Source organism: Microcebus murinus, chromosome 3 (genome assembly GCF_040939455.1).
Source record: "Microcebus murinus isolate Inina chromosome 3, M.murinus_Inina_mat1.0, whole genome shotgun sequence".
Lineage (NCBI taxonomy): Eukaryota > Metazoa > Chordata > Mammalia > Primates > Cheirogaleidae > Microcebus > Microcebus murinus.
This window is the reverse complement of record NC_134106.1, coordinates 71,701,087-71,720,886: the sequence shown is the minus strand read 5'-3', so window position 1 is coordinate 71,720,886 and position 19,800 is coordinate 71,701,087. Positions and strand designations below refer to the sequence as shown.

The window sequence follows — 19,800 nt, the reverse complement described above, 5'->3', positions numbered from 1 at the left end:
TTGCTCTTGCTCAATTTGCTCCTGTCTCAACTAAAAATAGAAAGAAATTAGCTGGACAACTAAAAGTATAGAAAAACTTAGCTGGGCATGGTGGCACATGCCTGTAATCCCAGCTATTCAGGAGGCTGAGGCAGAAGGATTGCTTAAGCCAGGGAATTTGAGGTTGCTGTGAGCGAGGCTGATGCCATGGCACTCTAGCCCAGGCAACAGAGCGAGACTCTGTCTCAAAAAAAAAAAAAAAAAGTATACAGTAAAAACTAAGTTTCATAGGGCGTACTAGCAAGTGTTTATAATCCCAGCTACTGAGGAGTCTGAGATAAGGGATCGCTTGAGCCCAGGAGTTCCAGACCAGTCTAGGCAACAAAGCAAGAGTCTCTCTCTTAAAAAAACAAAACAAAATCCAAAGTTTCCTCCACACACCATTCACTCTCACCATAACCACTACTCATAGTTGTGTATCTTCTTAAAAATTTTATATATGTATACAAACAAATTTTATATACATGCAAATTATACAGTAAGGTAGAGGGAAATAAATTCAGTGTTTGATAGCAGGGTAGGATGACTATACTTAACAAAAATGTACTCAGGTGACCGACATCCTGAATACCCTGCCTTACTCTCTACACATTATATACATATAACAAAATTTCTTATGTACCCCATACATTTTCAAAAATTAAAAAAAATTTATATGTGTGTGTATATACACATTTTTTTTTAAAAAAATAGTGTTACAATGTACATAGCAGTTCTAATTTTGCTTATTAAATTTATTTTGGAATACTTTCCTATGAGCATAACTGTATCTACCTGTTTTTTTAATGACCACATAGTATTTCATGGTATAGATGAAGCATAATTTATTTAATCACACTTTGATGGACATTTAAGTTGGTTGCCATTTTTTCTCTTATAAACAATGCAGCTTGGCCGGGCGCGGTGGCTCACGCCTGTAATACTAGCACTATGGGAGGCCGAGGAGAGCGAATTGCTCAAAGTCAGGAGTTTGAAACCAGCCTGAGCAAGAGCGAGACCCCGTCTCTGCTATAAACAGAAAGAAACTAATATATATAGAAAAAATTAGCTGGGCTTGGTGGCGCATGCCTGTAGTCCCAGTTACTTGGGAGGCTGAGGCAGAAGGATTGCCTGAGCCCAGGAGTTTGAGGTTGCTGTGAGCTAGGCTGACGCCATGGCACTCACTCTAGCCTGGGCAACAAAGCGAGACTCTGTCTCAAAAACAAACAAACAAACAAACAAACAAAAAACAATGCAGCTATTAATATTTCCAGCAATGGAACAATTAAAAAACATAAGCTAGGTCTTTGTATTAATATATTGTGTCTTCATGTATAGTGTTCTGTTTATATTTAAAGAGCATGAGTTTGTGCACATGTGACTGTATAGTAAAAGTAGTGTAATGAGTGCAATTAGCCAGGGTTATTTCTACGATTTGGGATCGCTATGTTATATGAATGTTTGCATTTGGTATGTTATTATGAATGTTTTACCATGATCAAGTGTCATCGGAGAAAATAATAAAGATATTTCCATTTTGAGAGGAAAAAGAGTTCATACCCAAAAAGGATCAATATGAGACTCCCTTTTCCAAATTTTACTCTCCTGTGATTTAGAGATCATTTAGTTTTAGTACTTAGTATTAATTAAATACTTATTTAGTAAGTACTAAGTAGTAAGTACTTAGCTGTGATTTAGAGATCACTTGGTATTAACAAGGCTACCAGGGCTTGCCTATAATAGGATGGAGGAAGAGAGAAGGGGGGAAGTTACCAGGGAGGGTGGCCCAGGAGGTATCTTCTGCCACAACCAATTGTAGAACCTACTGTGTGCTAGTTCTATACAGGCACTGGGTGGCTCAGCCAGAGCCAGCACCTCTCAGCTGCCTTCAGGAGAGAAAATAACCTGGGAAATTTCCAACTCCAGTGAGCTGCAGATGCTTGAGTACTTTTGTCTCTCTTTTTCCATCTCATACTTTTCTTCTGTCCTGAAGTAGGTGATCCTTGCCCCTTCTTGTCCTCTGTTCTTCTAGGTTGATAGTTTAGGGGTAGCATTCTTTTTCCCATGTAGTGTATGAATGTCCTTCCTTTCTCCCTCCCTCCTTCATTTCTTCCTTTTCTTTCCTGGTTAAGATGTATACAACCTTTACTCCTACCCAAGAGGTCTCTTTCCACAGTGGAGAGGTAAGGAGGTTTCACATTTGTGCTCTGAGGAGAAGCTTGAGAGTTGAGTAGTAGCTCCTAGCTTCTTCTGATACCCTATCCCATGTGACAGCTGGCATCCCAGGGAAGCTTCTCATGTGGCCGACATACTACTTCCCTATGGTCATCTGAAACTTAGACTCCCTCCTGTCTCTAAAACTTACGGCCCACTCAGTCTTGAGGCCATTTCCCCATTTGACTCTGCAAAGGGCAGAGGGCCCTCACCCATCTATCTATAGGATAGATAACCTATCACTTCGGAGATAACCTAGACACTTCGGAGAGGTTTGTTTTGGACCTATTGAGGCTGAGATGATGCCAGGTAAATAGTAAGAAAATTCTGGGGTGGACATTGGTGAGCCACAGAAGGAAATTTGGAGGGAGGCAAAGCTCTTGTCCACCACTGGGACTTTGTTCACGCTTCCCTTGTAGCGTCGCGGATGGGCTCACCTGCTTGTCTTAGCTCTGCTGCTTGATGAGAAACCTCTGAGGGTGAGGATATGTTTCAACGAGCTTTGGTTTCCCCGTACTGTTCAGTACATACCTTCACCTTACAGCTTTTCAATAGAATTTTCCCAACTGAACAAATAGGTAAAACAATGACTCAACCAATAAGCCAGTGTGGTTATCTTTGAGTACACAAGTGGGGCAGGAAAAAAGCTTGAGGAAAGAAATTAAAGGAAAATATAGTGATTGCTAGCAGTAGGATACAGTCTTGAGACTCTGTTTTTGCTACCTAGAAAATACTCCAAAAAAAGGCCTACTTTTATCTAGTCCTGGAAAGGTCAGGGATTATTGGGCTGAAATGACTTCCTTTTTTCTTCTCTGGATACTTATGCCATCTTTTTGCCCATGGAACAAACCCATTTGGTTGTGATTCTTCTATAACCAGCTGATTGCCCTTGCCCCAGGGCAACGCAGAGTAGCTCTCTCTCCTACCAGTCCAGAGGCTGCCTTGGAAGGCAGCACCCAAATGCACAGGCCTCAAGGCCACTCCAAACCAAGTCTACTACCCTAATTTGTCTACTACTCCAATTTGTCATTGGAGATGCCAGGGGATCGGGAGGCAGGAAGGCTTTTGAAGGCTGCACCAGTGTGGATGAGATACACCAGAAAGAACCCAAAGAACAAGGAGGGTCTGTAGCAGGCTGGCCAGAAAATAGAAGGGGCTCAGGCAGTCCAGAAGGACCTCTCTGGATCTAATATGCACGCTTATCCCACATAGCCTGGGGAAGGCTCTGCCATGCACTGAGAGGGCGTGGCTAGGGAGCATCTGGCTCTTATTCCTATGTTTGTGTGGAGATACAACCTCTGTCTATAAATAAAGTACACACAGAAATTCCACTTCTGGGTATTTATGCTAAGGATACATGTGCATGTGTATGTAAAGAAGCATACATACATAAGGAGGTTTGCTTGCAGCTCTGCTGTAGTAGCCAAAGATTGTAGCTGCCATAAATATCCATTCACAGAGGCCTGAGCAGATGCTAGTGCCCTTGGGTGCAGCCATTAAGAAGAGAGAGGTCGCTGGGTGTGGCGGCTCACACCTGTAACTCCAGCACTTTGGGAGGCCCAGGAGGGAGGATCTCTTGAGACTAGGAGTTCAAGATGAGCCTGGGCAACATAACGAGACTCCACCTCTACAAAAACAATTTTTAAAATTAGCTGGTGGGGTATGGTGGTACACACCTGTAGTCCCAGCTACTTGAGAGACCGTGGTGGGAATATCACTTGAGCCCTAGAGTCCGAGGTTATAGTGAATTATGATTGCACCACTGCATTTCAGTGTGTCTCTAAAGAGAGAAAGAGAGAGATGTATCCCTTCCTATACTGGTATGATATAATTGTGCGTGTGCTAGTGGGTAGGAAGAGGGTATATAGAACGCTACTGTGTGGGGGGGGGTGGTTAAGGGAGTCATATACCTGCGTGATATATATACCTAGCCCTAGTCTACCTCTTGAAAGGTGCACAAGTAACTGATGATGTTTTGCTTTTAGAAAAGGGACTGAGGATCAGGGGTGGGAAGGAGACTCTTTGTTGTATATCTTTTGGACTTTAAGAATTTTTTAAATTACGTGCATGCACGACCTATTTTTTTTAAAAATACGTGTTTTGCATAATAAATAAAGGAGCTGCAGCGTGACAGATGCCCCTGGGATTATCCGTGAGTCTGTGGCGGTGTCTGAGCTTGCCAGATTCATTTGCTTTCCCCTTGGGGCTGGCAAGTACTTGTTTTCAAAACAAAAGTTCCTCCGTTACTAATCACCAGAGTGTTCAAATGTGGGAGAATCACACCCCTGTTCTTTCTGCCCCTCTCCTTTCTGGCTGTGAAACATTAAACAATCTTGCCATGAAAGCGCCCCCTAATTGCTGAGGGCATATTCAGGGGGGGCTGCCAGAGTGAAGGCGGCTGCCAGGAGACCCTGATGGGGAAGGAGGAGTGGGTGGGGCTGGTGGAGTTGGGGGTGGGGTCTGTGTGAGCATAAAAGGGCCCTGGAATGGCTTGCTAGAAATTGCTCTTTCTTATTTTCTGCTGCCTTATCTGGGGAGGATGACTGGGAAGGATTTACTTTGTGATCTCTCAGACTGGCACAGGTGGCCTTCTCCCTCAGTAGCATCATGTCTCGAGGATACCTGGGGTTTGTTTTAATCAGGTGTAGTTAGAGATGCAGGCACAGAAATGACTGTCACGAATGAAGAGGTTTTTGCACGCACAGATCCCTAGCAAAAGGAGGCAGAGCATGTCACTCAGGGCACACTGGGGTCGATCAGGAGTCAGGGAGGAAGCGTGTGAGGCCTTCGTTGTGGTGTTCGCAGTAAAGGAAGGAAAGGGTGAGGCAGGGTAAGCATGCTTGGGGGTGGCTGCTTTAAATAATTTCGGTGGGCTCTTGGGTGTGGGGCTGGCCCTGGGATGACTGGGGCAAGTGGATCCTGGCCCAGAGTGTGAGAGTCTAGTGGAGGTGGCCGGAGTTTGGGCTCTGGATTGGTTGGTTTGCATATGGAAATTTAAGGTGTGCTGGCAGGTGAGTTCTTTACTATCTTTAGGAATTGGCTTATCTGGGAGGGACAGTCTCTCCAGAGTCAGCATGGCCCCAAGATGTCAAAGCATCAGAATATAGAAAATAGAAAGACGTGGTTGAAACATCTCAGAGTCCTGATTTGGCTGCACAGCTTATTCACAGCACAGAATATCTGGCCAAGGAGGTGAGTGGAGCTGAAATCCAGCCCAAGCTCAGCCTGCCACGTGCCCTGTGCCCCCAGAGCTGCCTCTAGCTGAAGGGACTGGCTTTTTCTAATACCGTCAGGAGCACTATATGGGCTAGCAGAGGCCCACTATGGCACTTGTCTCAGGTTGCTGTTCTATATTCTTTGTGATTATTTTCTCAATCTCTATTTCCCAGAGTGGACCTTCAGTTCTAAAGATGCCACAGTCTTGTTTGTTTCCTGATAAATTGGAAGCCCCAGGAGTGCAGGGGTCAGGTCTTCTTTGCTCACCTTCGTCTCACCAGTGCTTGGCACAAGCTAGCACATACAGGTGCTGGGTAAATGTTTGTGGGACAAATAAATGAATGGGCTCAAGGGTATGCAGGACCTTCAAACTCCAGAATTGTGTGATGCTACACCCTGAACTTTTTTTTTTTTTTGAACCAAAAAGATCAAGATCTGTTTGCTTGCCATTGACTTAATAGGGTGATTGGGTGAGTAGCATTCTCCTCCCTGTCAAGAGTTGGGCATCTGTCCTTGCCTGTCTAGGGGCCAAAAAGACAGACAAGAATGGGAGGCTTTTATTCTCAGCCTGGAGATTCTTTGTCAGGTCCACCCTGCGGTAATTCTCCTGATGTTTATAACTCTTGGACGAGAGTGAAGACTGAACAGCTGGGTCTGCAGCAGTAACGTGGTTTTCGGAGCCTGAGGGCTGTGGCCGGAGCCCCAGTTCCGACCTCAATGAGCACAGTGTGGCAGGAGGCGCCAGCCTGTGCCAGGCAGGGCTGAGGGGTGGTTACTGGAGAGAACCTGCCTTCCTGGTTTGCTTTGGCAACAAAAGAAAACATAAACTGGCTTTCAAAGAGAGGCCTTAAGGTTGTGCCGTGTGTGCGCGTGCACACCTTCCTGGGTGGAGGAAGGAGGAATCTGGGGACCTGGCTGTCCCATGTGTGCGGGCAGGAGGGGCGTCCTTGCTGCCCACCGGGTCTCATCCTTCATATGGGTGTCATTGCTGAGAACCTAATGGAACTTGTGTTTTCTTCTCTCTCTCCAGGTTTCCATTCTATTATGAACTAAAAATAGCGTTTGTAGCCTGGCTGCTGTCTCCCTACACAAAAGGCTCCAGCCTCCTGTACCGGAAGTTTGTACATCCCACGCTGTCTTCAAAAGAAAAGGTAATTCTTGCCACTCTGCCTTTCACTCTTTCTAGCGAGTAAAGAAAAAAAAAAAAAAAAGAAACCAGTGATAAAACGGAAAGGGCAGATTATTTTATTGCAGGAGACCACACATTTGGCTATTATTTACTTCCAACAAGTTATTCATTCTAATCTTTTTTTAAGTATATTTTTGGGACTTATTTAGATATATTGGTGAGATTCTCTAAAAGATGTTATTTATCATTATTTACTAGAAAACATTTCCATAAATTTTATGTTCCATAAACAAAAGAAAGAAAAAAATCCACTCACAATTTAATTCTCCCCAAACTGAATTTCATTCCTTTTATCATGCTTAGCCCCTATCCTTTTGTAGAAATGATTTTTACATAGACTATTTAAAGTTTTACATAGAATATATATTTTTAAAACTTTTTTAAACTTAATGTAGATAAAATGTTTTTATTCTGAGATCTTAAACATATTTACATATAATCCATTTCTACTTAGTTTTCGTAGTCACCCATGATGACAGTATTCCCTGACTGCTGGATATTTAGATTGTCTCTATTTTTTATGTGTTATAGATAATTCTGCAATGAATACTACCATTCATGGAATTTATAGTTCCTTTGATTATCTTAGAATAAATTCCCAAGAGTGGGATTATCGGGTCAAGGATTCCAACATTGTATAATTCATTAATTATATTACCTTCTAAACTGACTATGTGGCAGAGTCCTTTAACATAAAACAGGAGCACTAAAGGTGGCTTGATTAATTTCTGTTGCTTCTGAAAGTTAAATACTTTGGACTTCTTCTAGGGGAAGAATTTGGGGAACAGATCAGTTGGATGAGCAGGCTGCTGTAGACATTTCTGGAAATCCCTTTAGGAGCTAGGACCACAGCACTTCTTGTCTCAGAAGGGTGGATTTTGAGGAATGGGTCCCTGTGTTAACCTGGTTATCATATCTCCACTCTTCCTACTCCCCTTTCCCCAAATGCTGGGCTTCCCCTGAAGCTGCCAGTGTAATTCCCATTGAAGTGGATAAGAGTGACTGACCCTTAAGAGCTGCCAAGAATCACTTCCAGAGTTGGGGGAAGGGGTGTCACAGTTAGAGGGTTGGCTGCTGCGACTTGGCTTCCCGACTTCCCTGGGAAGCCTTCAATGCGGGAGTCACACCTCAAAGCAAAGGAAATGCACTAATGTGCTAAACTGCAGACAGACTGAAGCCAAATGTCATTGTCTTACTGAACTCCGAAATGAGCTACTGTAATGACAAACAGCCATTTTCTTAAAACAATGACAGCAACTCAATACAAACAAAAAGATTAAGCCAGAGTTGATCCAAATTTGGACTTAACCAATATTATACTTGGCTTTGGTCCCTGAAGGAGACCTCAGTGCTGTTTTCCACTCACCTTTACCTTATTTTATGATAATGGATGACTTTTAATTTCTGCTCTTATTTGAATATTTGTAAAATGATCTCCCTTGTCAAATAACACATTTCTTTCAGCATCCTACTCCCTCCTATCGCTATATACATGGGGCAATATTTGGCTGTAGAATTAAGTAAGTAGAGAATAACAGAATTTTAGAACTACAAGCTTCCCCCCCTCAAGATAAGGAAGATGACAATGGTTATCACCCATTGAAGCCAGCTACTGTGTTAGAGGCTTTACTGGAATTACCTCATTTACTCTTCACCATACTGCACGAGTTAGGTATTATCATTACCCTAATTTTTCAGAAGACAAAACCGTGTGTGTAGAGAGGCTGAGTACTTGCCAAGGTCTGACAGCCAGTTAGTCGCAGGTCTAAGGGTAGAAGCTCTTGGCATCCTCCACACCCCAGGTTCTTTCAGTGTCTTAGTGAGTGGCTGTGTGTAAAATGGCAGGCAGGCTGGTCCCCATCCAGGACCCTCTAGAGCCTCCCTGGGAGGTTAGAGGGTGTTAGAAACAATCCCAGGGCATTGCTGGTGCAGAAAGTTGCTGTTTTTTCAGAGTTCCCTTTTCTACTCCAGGTATGTCTGCTGCCCCTCTCCCTCTTCCTATCTACACACGTGCTCACAGTGCCCATGACTTTTCAGGCCCAGTGAGAATCAGGCAAGCTGCCAAGCCCAGCGCCTGGGAGAAAGGAAAGAGAATAGAGATTTATTTGAACCTTCCGACTCAGTGTGCCTCTGTTTTTCCTTTGACAGGAAATCGATGATTGCCTGGTCCAAGCGAAAGACCGAAGTTACGATGCCCTTGTGCACTTCGGGAAGCGGGGCTTGAACGTGGCAGCCACGGCGGCTGTGATGGCTGCTTCCAAGGTACTGTGCTGGGCCCTGACCACCACGGCTGCACGAGCATCTCAGTCCCGCCCTCCAGTCCACCCTGCTCGGCACCCGTGTGACTGCACAGAACAGCTTGAGGACCAGTCAGTGGTTCCTTGTCTTTTTGGGGGTCTCTTTGAAAATCTGATGTAAAATATGGTGAATCTTGCCCCAGAAAATTCTCACACCACACACACACACACATACACACACACACACATGTAAAGCTCACCTGTGGGTCCCACATTAAGAATTTTTAACTTACTTGGGGCTTAGATCTGGGAAGAATAGGAGCGGGAAGGAAAGGAAGGAAGAGACTGCTCCCCTGTAATCTCCTGGGGTGCACTGGGAGGGTCACCTAAACTCACAGTGGACAGGTGGAGAGCTCACCTGAGCAAGTGGGTGGACTCCACACTCGTGGGGCCCAGCAGATCCAGGGGAAGGAACCTGGGGTCCCAGAGTGTTAGCTGGGCAGTTTGGACATAGATGACAGTGATGTGCCTAGCAGTAGTCACTCAAGAGAAGGAGGTGTGAAATAAATGCTGGTCTTTGGAATATTGTGGTGTGAGCATTACATTGTTCTCTTTTCTATCCAGCCCTTTTCAAAACTGTGTTCTTTCTAGCTTCTTCTCACATCACACTCTTTGTTGTTGTTATAATGAGATTCCTCATTATTTACTCAGACCTGAAAAATTAAATTTGTCAGACATTTCCTCTCAGGGTGAATTCAGCAGATCACCCTAGTGTTTCCGAGTGACGATCCCTTCCCCCTACCAAGTGTGGAGTGGGGGTCCGCATTGGGCTGGCGGTGGAGGAGAGGCAGTTGTGCTAATGTTGGGAAGATACAGTGGCTGGGAGGTGGGGGGTATTAGCAAAGGGAAGTTGTAAGTCCCTGATGGCGATGTGAAGGTTTGGGGAAAGAGGTGGTGGGGCTGTGAAAAGGTTTGGAGGAGGACAGTTCATACAGACCTTGGTGCTCTGTGGGCTCTGAGTGCATGGCAGGACGGAGGGTGCTGAGAACCAGTGGTCAGGGGACCACGCTGGGTTTTCTGTGCCCTGAACCAGGGAGAAGCACAGTAGGAGCATTTCTGGGGGAAGGACTCAGCACCTTCAACTGAAGCCCAGGGGTTCTGCAGACAAAGGCTGGGCGAGAGGGAAGAACCTAAAAGGAATGATTCCTATTTCAGACAAGACTAGCTCCTTCTATAGCAGAACAGTAGTGAGGTGTCCCACTGTTACATACATCTGGTCCCTGGGAAGTCCCTGCCCACCCTAGTATAATAATTGCTGGCAAGATGATGGATCCCAGTCAGTATCTTTGGAAGAGAAATTCTGTTTTGGTGTCCCCACATCCATCAGGATTTATGAATAGCAGTAAATTCCAAGAACCTTCTGTTCGAGATGCAACCATTTTATGCTTTTATTTTTAAGTTGAAGGAAAAGAGAACTCAGAATCACTAAATTCTGAATTCATCAGGCCAACCTTGCAACATAAAACTAAAGAAACCCTCTCTCTGCACCCCCTCCCCACCCCTTCTCCTCTGCCTGTGACGCTCAGTTCAGTCATTGAGTGTAAATGTGTATTTATCAGGGTCGTTCAGTCTGGGTCACCTGGCTACTCAGCTGTCTGTGTGTAAGTTTTATTCTGATGGTGACATGGGCAGGGCCATCCTGTTCCAGGTCTGCCTCATGCTGGAGCCTCCAGAGTCTTGATAGAATCTTGGCCAGTCATCACCTGCCCTTCTGACCAGGACTTCTCCAGCCAGGCACCTTACAATAGCTAAAACTTGAAGGAAGGGCCAGTCAGAAGCTTGCCTCAGGAAATTACTGCTCATTAGCTCTTCCCAGTTGGTCTAAAGTAGTGAGAGACATCTGCTTTCTGTTGAATTTAGTTTCAGATGAGAAAATTTTCTGCCTTGTGGGGACTTTGCTTTTTCTCTCTAAATATAAATATCTGGAAAGAGAAAACACATTTTTTCTAAAAATATTGCCCTCTATTTTTGAAACAGATGTGTACTTAAAAAAATAAAATAAAATAAAATTCAAAAATCCAGTCAGGTGGAGGTCTACCGCAGTGGTTTCCATAGCAACATTGGATCACTCCAGGCAGTGGTCAAAGGGTGATAATGACTCAACTGTGGGTCCGATCTGGCTTTCACACCCAAACCACCTGGGAAGCTTTGTTTTTATTTTGTTTTTTAATAGATTCTCAGATGTGCTGAATCAGAATCTCAGGCAGTGGGTCCAAGAATCTCTATTTTTAACAAGTTCCCCTGATGATTTTTAAACAGCCAGCTCTGTACAGGTCACTGCCTGAGGCCCCATCCAGAACTGTAGGAGCACAGGTGGTTAGGGTTAAAACATTCCTGGGATGCAGATACAGCTCCTTGGAAGCATTGCAGATACAGCACCTTGAGAAAGTGTGTGGCAGTGTTTATTTCCCCAAAACTTATGCCATTTGAGAAATGCTACATGGGACTATACCTTCTTCCACCTCTTTTGTAGTGCTCCAAGCTGAGCTCTTAACAACCTTGTTGATTACCCCAGAAGAATAGTTAGAGCAGTTGCATGGAAAAAAAAAAAAAGACAAAAAAGACCCATGGCTGGGGTGATCCTAAATAATTTATTGTTCAAACCAGGACACATCTGAGAATGACAAGGTGTCATAATAATTATTCTGAGACAGCAGGTATAAACTGTGCCTGTCCCAAGCAATCTGGGTTCTGCGATCACCCGACTTCTGGCTTCTTTGTAGAGCTCTTCTTGTACCTGCCTGTCTCCTCCCACAAAACACCCTCAACTCACAAATCTGTTTTCACTCTCAATATATACTGCACTTAGTCAAAGGGATGCAAGCAAGAACGTTGAGTGTTGGGAAGACTCTTAGTTCTGACAGATTAAGTGAAGTCTGGGATAAAGTGATGGGATGAAAGAGTAATTCCTTCCTCCCTTTTCTCTTTTTTCCATCCTTTGATGGCTCCTCAGGAGGAAATTATGGAGCTTAAATGGAAGAATGAAAATTTTTGACTATACTTTTAGTTAATCCTTTAAAAATAATTGTTGAGCCCTGGGCCCTTTCCCTAATAAAATTTATGTTTGCATGATCATGAAGTATGAAAAAACTTTGTAAACCATATCATTATATTAATACAAATGTAAGTTGTTAGTAATGTTAATATTACTATTTTTTCTTAGAACTAGAGAAGCTAAAACAAAAAATATTAGACATGAGAAATTTCTCTCCAGGGCAGTTAACCCCCATCCAACCCCTAATTTTCCCCAAGGTCTAATCCTATCCCCTGAAGTGTTGATACCTGTTTTCTTCTGGTGAAAACTGCTCTGTCTCCTTCCTGAGGACATGCTTCTCTACTACCTTCTATCTAAGCATCCCTAGTCTCTGGCTGGCTCTACTCCTACATATTACCTATTTCCTAGCTTATAATTCCACCCAGAGGGAAAATTGAACCCCAGGTCTTTTTAAAACTGGTATCGAAAATTTCTCTTTTTAGAAAAATCACATTCTAGGAATTCACTTGTTAAGCAAAATACATTGTCACATGAAAGAGAAACCATAGTGGAGAAGAACCAACTGAACTAAAGTTTCAAAACCATGAGGTCTCTAGGCTGCCTTCCTACCCCTGAAATTTGAAACATAGCCTAGGTCTCTTCCACTCACCCAGTTTTCAGACCTGGTAAACCAAACTTGGTTTTTACTTGTTTCATAAATCAAAAAATAATGTTATTTTAGTTCCCCTGGAGATTTCGTCCCTAGAACAGTTCAATGCTATTATTAAAGTCAGTTTTAAAGAAAGCTACTAGTATTCTGTGAATTAGGGATTCCTCTCCTACAGATGTTTTCCAGGGGTGTGTGTATGTATGTGTGTGTGTGTGTGTGTGTGTATTTGTGTGTGTATTTGTGTATGTATGTCTCTGTGTATGGTTCCAGTCTACCCCAGAATCTCAAATTTCCATATTGCTGGCTGCTTTTTTGAATTGCAGACAAAGCTTACCTAAAATTGTTAATTTCTTGAAATGAGGATCTCTGGCTTCTTTTCCTTTGTTTCTTGCTCAGAAAAATAAACAAAACCAAAACAATCCTTAGTTGCTTAGTGCTTTGCACTCATAGCTACTCATTAAACCTTATTGATTGATATGAAGTATATATCTTTTAATTCCTATAGTCCTGTTCTGCCTAATATGGTAGCCACTTGCCACATGTAGCTATTTAAATTTAAATTAATTAAAATTAAGTAAACCTAATATTGAATTCCTCAGTCATACTACCCCTATTTCAAGTCCTCAGTAGCCCCTGTGGCTGGTGGTTGGCACAGATATAGTGTGTTTCTATCATCGAAGAAAGTTCCATCAGATAGTACTGCCCCAAGCCCTCTGTTAGCCCTCTTGGGTTCTCCTTTGCCTTATTTATTTTCACCCCTTCATCTGCAGCTGCTCTGGCTTTGACAGGATACCCAGCCCTCGTTAACCTACTCAGTTCCTTGGGAGCTTCTATATGTAAGGTTCACCAGGAACCAGGAAAATTGGGAGATGGAAACTCAGCCTATAGCAGCACCCATGCTGTAGCTCTCATTTCTTCATCCTGCCCTCAACCCCCATCCCATCCAGCCCTGTTTTCACATAATGACCTCTGCTTTCTTGACTTGCCTTCCAAAACTTAGGCACTTTGCTTGCAATTCTGGTTGACAACCACCAGGGGATAGTGGTTAGCCTTGGTTATAGCCCTAGCATCTGAACAGCTAGGCAGGATCTTTTGAGATAAAGTATTATGTTTTCTCACTCTTTTTTTTTTATTCCCATTGAATTTTGCCTTAAAAAAAACCTCTACAAAATAATTCAGCATAAATAGTAAAAAATTTTTTAAAGTCCTCTTTATCCTTATCTTTTATGTATTAGTGCTTTATCTATATCTCTAGCTTGAATAAAATGCTGCTTTCAAGGAATCAGAAGCTCATTTGAAGAAGTTCATAAGCCCAGTGATTTGGGGCTTCTGCCCCGACTAGAGTCAGTTACCTTGCGTGTGTTTGCTTTCTAGAAAAAAATCTTCTAGTTTACAATTAATCAGAGGGTAGACATTCATTTTTCTCTTTATAAAACCTCCCTGTATCAGCTCATGCTTAAAAGGTATTTCCAAAGAGGGAAAAGGATGACTGCTGTCCCTCCCCAGGTCTCCAGTCTCACTTCTCTGGCTTTACTCCCTCGTGTCTGCTGAATTTAGGAGGCGAAGGACTCCAAGAAACCCCATGCTTATCGCTTCACTTCTCAGAAGAATGTTTTCTGGCCACTGTGCTAGCTCATGTCAAGTCAGCCTTCTTTCTTCTGTTTTAACTGAGGACTGTGTGTTGTAAAGTTAATATTTAGAATTCACCACGGCAACCAGTTTTAAACACCAAGATTATCTCTAAACTGTTATGGACAACCTACTGGAAAAAAAATTGGAAGTATTCCCTATCCTCTAGTCTCCCAAATAAATCAACCTGTACCCGAGCTTCACTTTTCAAAACATGTCTGAGCATAACCAAGGAAGACTTTTTCCCAGCATGGTTTCCCCACACGTGCCTTTGTCACTCAGTGCCCCATCATTCTGGATCTTGTTCTAATAGCATTTCTACCTGGAAAGTTACCTAACCTCCCTCCACTTGGTAAATGGTCAAGTGGATTCAGACAAACAAAAGACCCAACATCACAGTGAGCTGAAGAGGAAGGGCCAGGAATTCACATGGAGTTGCTGGTGTGACGTTACTTGCCCCGTCACTGTTCGGTGTTTATCAGTGGAGATTCTATAACCTGACGCATCAAGGATCCAAGTGGAAAGAGAGAAGCCTGCCTTCCTAATGTCAGAGAAGAGGCTGGTTGGATCTAAAAGGTCGGAGAAAACAGTTTGAGGATCACATGTGTGCCGACAGGGCACCATCTTGTTTACCTCCTGCTCTCTGACTCCTCTCTTGCTCACTCCCTCCTTCCCTTGGTCCTTCAGTGTTGGGTGAATTTCTCTGGGTTCTCCCTTGCTCTCCTCTCCCTCCCTGCATCAACTCATCCTTTCCCTCTCCTTCAGTTGTTACCTGATGTACCTGGTTCCCAGATCAGCTGCCCTGCCCAGGACTCAATTCCAGCGTTTCTAATTATTTGCTGGACATCTCTCCTTGTCTCCTTGGTGCCTTTAGTCAATAGTCTCCTAACTCCAAATCTGCCCCTCCTGTGTGTCCTCCCTTTCTGATGATAATGAAATCACTATCCTCTCAGGCACCCAGGCCCCAAATCTCAGGCACTTTTGCTGCCCCACTTTCCTCTCACTTACCATTCAAGTACTGACCATTTGACATCCCTTCCCTCCTTCTAGGCCTTCTTCCCCCACACCTCTCTCCTAGCTCAGACTGGTGCAATAACTACCCCAGTGGTGTTAACTGCTCCTGTCACTTCCCATCTGAGGCCTGTGCAGTCCTACTCTGGTCCCGGCCTTCCAGTCCTGTCTCTCCTTACCTTTCTAGCCCTTCTGGTACTATGCCCATAGCACCACCTTCTATACTGTTCTGGGAATGGCAACTCTGAGTACTGTTTCTAGAATTTTCTCTTTCACACCTTTGGTCATGTTAGTAGTCACCCATCTGCTTCTGTTTCTACCTCTTTGAAATCCTGCCTATCCTTCAAGGTCAAATGCCACCTCCTTCATGAAGCTTCCTCTGATCCCAGGAAGAACTGGTCTCTTACTCCTGGGCCCTCCAATGGCACTGTTGCAGTCATTTATATTTGTGTCTTGTCTGCATCCTCCATAGGTGCTCAGTAAATGCTAAAGAATGACTGTTGTACATACTTTTAGCTGCCATCACCGATAGAGCAATGCTCGGCATCAAGGATATCCAGAGCTGGGCTTTGGAGATGAGCAGACCAGGTTTTAAAGCCCCAGCTCTACTACTTACTGTTGCTCCTCTGTGAACATCAGCTTCCTCATCTGCAAAATAGGAGTGATGATAGTGCCTGCCATAGACGAGTTATGAGATGACAAACATAAAGACGTCACAGAATGCAGAGCTCTGCATAGAGCTGTTTTTTACCTGTTATTCACTTCTCTTATGTCAGTTTGATCTCTGAGGATGATCATGATCCTTTCATTGTTGAACAGAATAAAAAACCAAGGCAGGCCGGGCGCGGTGGCTCAAGCCTGTAATCCTAGCACTCTGGGAGGCCGAGGCGGGCGGATTGCTCGAGGTCAGGAGTTCGAAACCAGCCTGAGCAAGAGCAAGACCCCGTCTCTACTATAAATAGAAAGAAATTAATTGGCCAACTAATATATATATATATAAAATTAGCCGGGCATGGTGGCGCATGCCTGTAGTCCCAGCTACTTGGGAGGCTGAGGCAGAAGGATTGCTTGAGCCCAGGAGTTTGAGGTTGCTGTGAGCTAGGCTGACGCCACGGCACTCACTCTAGCCTGTGCAACAAAGTGAGACTCTGTCTCAAAAAAAAAAAAAAAAAAAAAAAAACCAAGGCAGATGCTGGCATTGAAAGTTATTTACAATTCAGGCTCTGCTGGAGGAGAGGCTGAGTTTCCCACTCTTGTCCTGGCCCATCTCACATTTGCTGTGCCTTCCTGGGCAAGCCACTCTCCCACCCGTGCTTTCCCTCACTGCTCTGGGCCTGACTTTCTGTACAGTTGCATCCTCCTCCTCTTCAGCCCTGAGGTGTGTGGGTCCCTACAGGGCAGCTCACAACACATGAGCACCTGCCACCCACCAAGTGTGGAGGAAAGTCAAGCCATGGGCTCCTGGAGCAGGGAGGATCTCAGCTGCCGTGTGCTGTGGAGCCCCGGGACGCTGAGTGACTTGTCCAGGGTCACACAGTGTTAGTTGCAGGAATCAGAGAAAGAGTCTCTAGTTCCCAGCCCAGTGTTCCTTGCATCACCCTAAGCTCCCCTCCCCTACCCACTGAACTGACACTTCGTGGCCATTTTCTACTTGGATGACACCACCAGGCCCTGGGGCAAGTGGCTGAGTACCTGAGACATGACTGTCCACCCCTGAGGACTTGAGAGTCACTATATATTGTAGCTCCTCTTTTCACTAGCAGCTGGACGAATTTGTCATGTAGATACCCCCTTACCCCAAACTTCTTAGTCCTTTCTCTGTTCTCATTGTTCTTTTCTGACAGGGCTTTGCCTCTGAGGAGGAAGCATGGCCCAGGCAAAGCTTCTAGCTGAGACATCCCCATGTAGGGCCAGGGGCAGCCGCTGTGTGTGGAGGGGCCCCTTCCTGGTGACCCTGAGACCCCATTGCCAGGTGACGGCCTGACTCGGTGACGAGGCCTGCTCTGCTCACGAACAGCCAACTCCCCTGTGTACTGTCCCTGCTCAGCACAGGCCTGCCTTGCCTCCCCAGTCCCTGCTCTTCACCATCCATCCAGCCAGCTGCAAATCAGGAGCACCGAGCCAGCCTCTCTTGCCAGTGAATTTTGTTTTTGCACACTGTCTGTCAGTAAAGGCACATTCCAGAAGGGAGGCTAGGAAATAAGGTCTGTATTCCAGATATCTGTGTGCCCAGCTGCAAGCTGAGGAGAGGAAAGAGGAGAGCAGATATTGGGGGCGGTTCTCAGTGTGTGCCACATGGTACAGCTAGAGTATTCTCAGTAGTTTAACACCCTGCTTCCTTTGCGTGGCTCACTACTCAGAAACCATCAGTGGGGTGCTCCGTTTATCATCAAAGACCGAATTTAGGCAGGTGAAGCCCAGTTCTCCCAGGCTTACCTCCTGTTACTCTCCCACACCAAAGCCTCTCCTCCTCAGGTGGGTTTACGCATGGGCTCCCAGATGGACCTTGGGCTTTCCACTCCCACATGCGGGCCCAGCACTCCCGGCCAGCGCCCGCCTTCCCCTTCCTCTCCGGTGACACAGCCCTGGCCTTGCTTGGGCTTGAGCCCTGTGTCTACTTAGTGCGCAGCCACGGTGCCATCCCCCACCTGCACAATCGCAAGTTTGGACATCTTTGTCACTCGCTGCCTCGACAGCATTTGTGTGTCTTGGTGCCCTGGCTAGACTATGAGCTCCTCGGGAGCAGGAGCCGTGTCCTCCTCATCCCGGTTCCTCTGTGGGCTCACACAGGGCGTGTGAAGGCTCCTTCAGCGTTTGTTGCAAGTGAGTGAGTACATGAGTGAGGGAGAGAGGGAGGGAGGGGAGGAAAGAGGTGAGGACAGCACGGTCCCCTTCAACCGCACTTTGTTGGCTTGGTGCCCATCGCTTTTTTTTTTTTTTCCTTTTCCCCCTTATCAGGTGGCTCGACTCTTTCATTTTGTCTCCTCTTTGGACCTCAGAGAAGGGCAGGTAACCCTGTTAAGAGGTGTGACTAACTCCAAACTGATCCAGTCGGGTAGCGAGGCCAAGCAGCTGCCTCTGCCCGCCAGCACGCGGTCTGGATCTGAGGCAGGTGTCCCTCGTGCACCTGTGTGTGTGCGTGTGTGTGTTGATCCATGCCAGGCACACGGAGCTGGGTCCTCCTCCATCGGCTTTCCAGAGCCTCTTACTGTGTTAATTTGATAGCATCTAACATACGATTAACTGACTTGGTTTTGTTTAATGCCTGGAGAATGAATTGAACTTGACTGTCGATGCTGTCGTGGTAGAATCCTTCCCCTCTCTGTTTTGTTTGTTAGTCCCATGTCGTGTCTCAGACAAGGCGCTGGTCTTCCTGCAGCATGTGGGTAGGAGGCTGCTTGGCGCTGGCGTGGAGCATGTGTGGCTGAGGGGCTGCCTCAGCAAGGTGGGCACACCGTGGGGTTCATGGAAGGAGGTACTAACTCCTTGTGAATAGCGGCTTTGTTATCAGTTGCCTGGCTCACTAAAACCTTTTGTCTTTATTCCCATTGTCAGCAACAGCAGGCATTAGGTATTGTGTGATGTGAGAGGGGCTAAAATCTGTGCTCTGCCGGGGCCTCCCCTGTGACTTGGTGTGTCCTTCTGGAAAAGAGGACTTCGTTAAGAGCTGGAATCACTCAGTTTCTGGAGACAGCATGTCTCCCTCCTCAGCTCCGGGTTTGTTCTTGTTGTAGTTATTTTTTTTTAATACTCCCATGTCATTTTTCTGGTCTAGGTGGCATTTGTCAGCATCACACAAGCCCTATATTCACAAAGTGGGGTCCTCAGGGTGACCTTGAAAGAGTACTACAGATTGTACTGGTGTTTTAGAGTTAATGCATGTCCCTGGTACAGAATTCTAAAAGGATAAAAGAGGGTGTACAGTGCAGAGTATGTCTCACTCCTACCCCTGCCTTCCCCTGGCATGGTTGTTTTGAAAGAAACCCTTTCCACAGGCACTTTCACTAATTGGATATGTTCATGGCCATTAACGCGGTATAACTGGACCCCCATCTCCTCAGCAGACAAAACTGCAAAGACCTCATCAGGGGTGGAACGAAGTAGCAGCCCTTAGGGGTGAATTTGTCACTTACTAAGTGTCGTTTACTAAGAAATATACTTCCCTGGCTGGGCGCCCGGCTCAGGCCTGTAATCCTAGCACTCTGGGAGGCTGAGGTGGGTGGATCACTCAAGGTCAGGAGTTTGAAACCAGCCTGAGCAAGAGCGAGACCCTGTCTCTACTAAAAAATAGAAAGAAATTAATTGGCCAGCTAAAAATATATAGAAAAAATTATCTGGGCATGGTAATGTATGCCTGTAGTCCCAGCCACTCAGGAGGCTGAGGCAAGAGGATCACTTGAGCCCAGGAGTTTGAGGTTGCTGTGAGCTAGGCTGATGCCACAGCACTCTAGCCCAGGCAACAGAGTGAGACTCTGACTCAAAAAAAAAAAAAAAAAAAGAGAGAAAAGAAAAAGCAAAAAAAGAAATATACTTCCCTTTCCACCTGGCCCCCATCTTTACCCAGCCAAGTGCTCCAAGGCCA

The 19,800-nt window shown here is 45.3% G+C and overlaps 1 protein-coding gene across 3 annotated transcripts in view; it reads left to right on the top strand.

Moving 5' to 3' along the window:
* The window catches only part of REEP1 (receptor accessory protein 1), a 114,124-nt gene that overhangs the window by 69,159 nt on the left and 25,165 nt on the right, over positions 1-19,800 (top strand). For all 3 annotated transcript variants that reach the window (XM_076000952.1, XM_076000950.1, XM_076000951.1), the window contains exons 4-5: positions 6,479-6,599; positions 8,786-8,899. In XM_076000952.1, the coding sequence (XP_075857067.1) occupies positions 6,479-6,599; positions 8,786-8,899 (235 nt within the window). The remainder of the gene's footprint in view (positions 1-6,478; positions 6,600-8,785; positions 8,900-19,800) is intronic.